Consider the following 6,000-nt stretch of genomic DNA (forward strand, 5'->3'; position numbering starts at 1 on the left):
CAATTCTAATATAACTCTCCAGAAAATATCATTTGATCACCACCTGATTTAGGATCACTCCTTTTCTTTGTCATGGATATGATTTCTTTTCCTTCTTTTACACATATTACAGTAGACATACAGAGGAAATGTCTGCTTAATTTTGTGGGATCCTTCTATATGCTTTAGCATGCTCTCATGACCATAGGACTGTTTCTAAGGTCTCGAGTCCAGGTGGTTTCTCCAGGTATACAATTTCTGGAGTGTCTTTCCCAACACTGTTGAGACCAGTAGTCTTCAGACTTTCAGGTACTGCAGAAAAAGATTGGTGTAAGCCATAAAGGCAACCTTTTATCTTGATAATTTTTCCATTCTAGAACTGATTTTTCATCATCTCACATGTATCCAAAATACATGTTACTTGCCAAATAGTGGAAATTACAGCTTTTCTAATACAAAGAGAAGCCTCAACTTGCCCTGTTGCAGTGATGAATACTTACTGAGCTTTTATGTGCTGGCATCTGAGACATATTTCATTTACATTAAATCAGGCTGTCTCATTGTTTTAAACATTAATTAGTAGTCTTTGAACACACAAGGGCAGTCTCCTCAGACAGCAATTACCTTATAGCATCTCATGATTCCTCCTGATGTGAAAGCCATGTCAAATATGGGAAGAGTAGATGACCTTATGACCACCAGAACACACAGACACATGTTATCTGGGAAGAAATGTGTAGTACCACAGATGCATGGTCCTGTTCACAACAGGTGAAAGACAAGTCTGCCTGTTTGCACTGTGGAAGCTGTTTTCCTTGACTCCAGTCCATCTCCAAATACACTTACCTCCAGATAGATTTATCTGCTTTGTCTGTCACTTTTCTTGGTACTTATTAATTGTGAATATTACTGTAAAGGGACTCTGTTGTCTGTCATTAAGGCCAGGACAAGAGAAATAATTTCTCTAATACCATGCTGGGTTTTTCTCCTCCTCTGGTATGGCTTGTGGTTTATTGGTTTATGATGCAAATCACACTCGTCTTTCCACCCAAATCCCTCCCCCAAAAAGAACAATTAAAGTGTACATTACAGATTGTCTCAAATCTTCAAGTAACTCAGCACCATTTTAGAAAATATCTTATCAATGCTGTTAATATTTAAACTCAGGGTAACCATTAACAGAAAATACAGATTACACAGTGCTAGATCTATTTATTAAGCATCCATAACAAAGGCTAGATGGTGCAAGAGCTTAGTATGGTGTTCTTTAACCTCTGGAAGCTAAGTTCAAATCCTGGATTAGATCAGAAGCAAATGTTAGTTACTGTCCTCATCCTTTTGTGAGCTTCGTAAACCACACCATTCATAACATTTAGCAATTCCCTGGTACTCTAATTTTAGATCTCTGTGGCAGGCTTGCAGTATTTGCCTGAAACATCACCCTACCCTGTAAACAGGTGTTGATCCTGATGGGAAGGGAATAAGTAGTTTCTGCTGACTCAGAAGTGGGCAATTTTACTACCTCAGTGCAAGGAAACTGCTTTCTGCAAGGGAGGTGCTAGAGTGTGGACTACATCAATGACTATTTTTTATTTCTAATGCATTTATATTTTGTTTAATAGCAAAGCTAAATCCCGGGGGGGGGAAAGTTATCTGTGCTGCTTGAGTATTACAGGAGAACAGCATGAAAGCCATGCCTGTACATAGCCTCATCTTATCAAATCAGGACTGACATTCATTAATAGAGCTGTCTGAGTTTGCACACTGTCTGTTCTGTCTGTGCCACTCCTGGCTCAAGTCCAAATAAGGTAGTTAGTACCTTTCTTTTACAAGTACTATAGAAGTCCCCATGGAAAAGGTTTATCTGCTTTTAAGATGCTGATTACTTACTAGTGTGTTCACAGCATCTCCCTTTGAGAACCTCGTAAGTGTAAGAAAAGTAAGGAAGGATGATTCTGATATAATTTGTTAGGAGCACTTCTGATTCAACAGTCTGTAATTTGAAAGAGCTTAATTTAATCCTTCAGTCCAACATTGCACCAGTAGAATAATTGCAAAGAAATATTGCTGAAGCTCTCTTCTAGTCCTAAGAGACAAAAATCTTCAAGAGACTGAAGTGATTGAAGCTGCTGGACTTGTAAAATCCCATTGTCCCTAAATGCATTTCTCACTCTCCAAAGCATACATGCAATTACTCCTTTGTTGCCTACAGTCCCATTAATAGGAGCTGGAATATCAAACTGTCTAGCAAGATCAGTTCATCTTGTCCAGTTTGAAAATTGGTTAATCTAGCATGGCCCAAGCAAGAGAAATTTATCTGTTAATGGCTTGCTGCTTTTGAAATTGTTATAACTATACTGTGCCAAATGTTAATAGAATTCTGATGAACAAAAATACACTCTTGATATTTTCTCTTGAAGACCTGATTGAATAGACCTTTCACCTGGTGAAAGGAAAGAGAAGAGGTTTTGCTGCATCATAGCTGTTGTGCATTACCTCAGTGGTATAAAACAAAGCAAACATATTTAGCTATGGGAGGGTTTCTATATATTGCAACTTCTGGATCATTTAGAATTGCTGTAATGACTGCTAAATCTTCCCTTCTTTTTTTTTGTATGGGAAAGATAGTTGGGAGAAATGAGTGTGCCAGGGGTCTCTTCAACTTGTGTCTCCTTGAACTGCAGCAACTGTGACTGTAAACAGCCAGATAAACCATGGGTGAACTGTGCTATCACTGAAAGCTGTAGTAAAGACAGAAGAAGATCAAACTGATCCTAAAAGAAGGCCAGATAGAAGTGTTTTTCAAAACCTAGGTGCTTACAGTTTTGCTGCTGTAAGTGGTAGTTTTGCAGCTATAAGTAATGTAAGTGATCAGCCAATACTGAAATGTTACCATTTCATGAATACTCCGACCTGTGGTGATAGAATTACTGATCTGTAGGAATTTCCTGTCTGAAAGTACTGGTCTAGCTTGACAAGAGGGCTCCTTTAAAGACTGCAAAAGCTATCCATTTTGAAGGCATTACATCTTCCCACTGATGATCTACAAGAATTCTTTTGACATGACTGAGAAATAAAGTCACAGGGCTATGAACAGTTAAAGATTAACTAATCTCTGAGATAGAATGATCAAAAGAACTAAGAACCTTTTAGAAGAGACTTCCTGTAGCAGGAGTGAATAAATGATTTGACTTAAAGGAGAAAAAAAGCAGAGGCCAGGCTACCCTGCTGCATAACTAAGTGGAGAGCGATTAGATACCCTGTGAGTTACTCATGCCTTCAGTGTGTTTTGTTTTAAGACCTCTTTTATCTTAACTTGTGCTGAGGTAATTTCAGTTGATACTATATGGAGAGTCCAGCCCCTGGCCAGCTCTGGGAATACAGGGCATTGTGACTCCATCCAGAAAGAAGCAACAGCTCAAATCCTCCTGTCTCTGCTCTTAAAAAGACCAGAAGGGGCCAAGTTTGCAGCTCTATCACTCTTCCTCAGCAGTAGGGCTAAAGTCTGAGTATAAACACATTATAGAAACAATATATATAGTTCAGATTCATGTACCTAACATTTACTAGAACCATTTTTCTTTGTAGTAGAGAAAAGGTAGCCAGGCATATTTCACAGAATTAACTGATAAAGCTAATCAACTGAACAAAAAAACCCCCTTGCTCTGTTTCATATATGTTTGGTATTGAGAGAAAAATAAATTGTTATTCTTCAGGCAAAATATTAGCATGCAGTCTCCAGGAATTTGATTCTCCCCCGTGAACTGCTTGTTCAATTTTTACTCAAGTTAGACATATTTGAAGGTCCTCAGCATTTTGCAGGTTTGGTCACTGAACAGCAAACCTATTAGAGATTTTTTCAGCTTCAACTTTTATAGGGAAAAGAAGGACTCTAACAAATTAATTTTCTAGGTCTTTGTTTCACAAGAGCTCAAGCAATACCACGTTAACAACCTATAGTCCAGCTTTAACCTAACACACACCAACAAATTCTTGCATACTGCTATTTTTAATCTTTGTTTTTTTCCATAATCGTCAGAAAGGAGCTGATTGCGAGGCTGGAACAAGTGGAAAAAGAAAGTATGGATGCTGCTCAGCTGGCTAAGGAGTACGCAGAACTGACAGAGGAGAACCGAACACTGAAGCTGGCCCAGACGCAGTGTGTAGAGCAACTGGAAAAGCTCAGAATACAGTACCAAAAAAGACAGGGGTCCTCATAACTCTCAACTAGCTTATGCGAGGCAGTTAATACAGGATTGGTCCTGTGCTGGAAAGAGATTTTAAAATAAAGGTCTGTTCAATATGTTATAATACTTTACTACAGAGTATGTAGAAGTCTATATTTGATTTAATGCTTGCCAGCCAGTAGCTTAATATAATGGATATTTCATCCATTATATAATGGGTATTTTATTTCAAGTAACATAATTGAAGTTAATCTATCCCCATTATATGTTCTAGTAGATCAGGTTTCTTTTCTAAACATATTTCTTCCAATTTAAGAAGATATGGACACACTAGAAAATGATATAAATAGTCTCTGTGTTGGGAATTTGGACCATACTAAGGCATACAGCAGGGACAATATTAATATATGGAATACATGTATGTTAATTTTAGTTTGGTGAAGATTTTTTAAATTATTTTCCTCATGCCTAAAGTGTTTGGAGGTTATCTTAAAACAGATCTTCTCACCGATAAGAACTATACTTAATTATCCCATGTCAACTTTACATTGTTGTATAAAACCTGAGAAGTTGCACATCAAAAATCAAACAATTATTTTTTATCAAACGAGTGTACTGCCAGTAATAATTTGCAAGTTATGAAATTAAAAGGAAACAGATGAGATCAAACTTTCTTTCCTCAAGTGTAAAGATAGCTTGAGAGTCTTTTTATTGTACTTTTTGGCATGCAAGAAATGAAAAATTAATACATGAATACTACCATCATAGTTTGAACTGAGAATATGTCAGTAAAAGTACTGTGAGAATATTTTGTTCTTATTTTCTGGTCTGTTTTGAAACATAAGTGGCTGTAAGTAGGGACAGGAGTTCCGTGATAGACAAATAACCTGGAAGTAAAATGTAAGTTTTACTTGTTCTATTTATCCCTGTATTTTCCTAGATCAATCGAAAATTCTTTGTTATACTTCCATTTCTATTCATACAGTATTTTTTTCATTAAAAGCAGATATAGAAAAGCCATTTTACGTTCTGAATGTTCTTAAATCACCCTGTATTTTTAACTCTGCTTGACAGATGCAGCTTGTTACATCTTCATGAGGTTGGAATTCAACCTGATGTGTCATTAGTACTGAAATGGTAATGAAATTTGCCAGGGAACGTTTAGACTAGATATTAGGAAGCATTTCTTTACAGAACAGGTTGTTAGGCATTGGAATGGGCTGCCCAGGGAGGTGGTGGAGTCCCCATTCCTGGAGGTGTTTAAGAGTAGGGTTGACTTAGCGCTGAGGGGTATGGTGTAGTTGGGAACTGTCAGTGTTAGGTCAATGGTTGGACTGGATGTTCTTCAAGGCCTTTTCCAACCTTCACAATTCTGTGATTCTGTGATCCTGTGAAATGTGTCTTAGTAATCGAAAACTATGAACTTAAGATTTCTGCCAGAACTTTAGCTTTGATTATTATCACTAATCTATTATAAAAATGGGGCTCTCTGTTAATCAGAACAATTACCGGGGAAATCTCTTGGCACCAAAATTCCCCAGTAATTCCGGCAACAAAGGAGACAAAAAAATACAAGCTGGCCTTTATTTCTCTGTGCTAACTACCTACAGTATTCCCTGCAGCACAGGTGTGAAAACAGGCTCCGCGTTACTACAAGCACCTGACATTGCAGTAGGAGAATATGAGAAGGTGGCAGGAGAGGACAGCCTTGTCTCCACTTCTCCTCCTGAGCTGCTGGGGCAGGGGCAGTGTACGTGCCCAGCACTGCTTACTCCCTTACCCTGGTAAGTGCGGTAACACGAAGGAAAATCACCACTCTGAGACATGTGCTTTC

General features: G+C 37.9%; 1 protein-coding gene across 1 annotated transcript in view; it reads left to right on the plus strand.

Annotated features, from left to right (window-relative positions):
* The window catches only part of MAP3K7CL (MAP3K7 C-terminal like), a 28,354-nt gene extending 23,169 nt beyond the window's left edge, over positions 1 to 5,185 (plus strand). The window contains exon 5 of the mRNA XM_074814081.1: positions 4,019 to 5,185. Within this exon, the coding sequence (XP_074670182.1) occupies positions 4,019 to 4,199 (181 nt within the window). The 3' untranslated portion in view covers positions 4,200 to 5,185. The remainder of the gene's footprint in view (positions 1 to 4,018) is intronic.
* Positions 5,186 to 6,000: the final 815 nt, after the last annotated feature.

The sequence above is a fragment of the Strix aluco genome, chromosome 2, assembly GCF_031877795.1.
Source record: "Strix aluco isolate bStrAlu1 chromosome 2, bStrAlu1.hap1, whole genome shotgun sequence".
Classification (NCBI taxonomy): domain Eukaryota; kingdom Metazoa; phylum Chordata; class Aves; order Strigiformes; family Strigidae; genus Strix; species Strix aluco.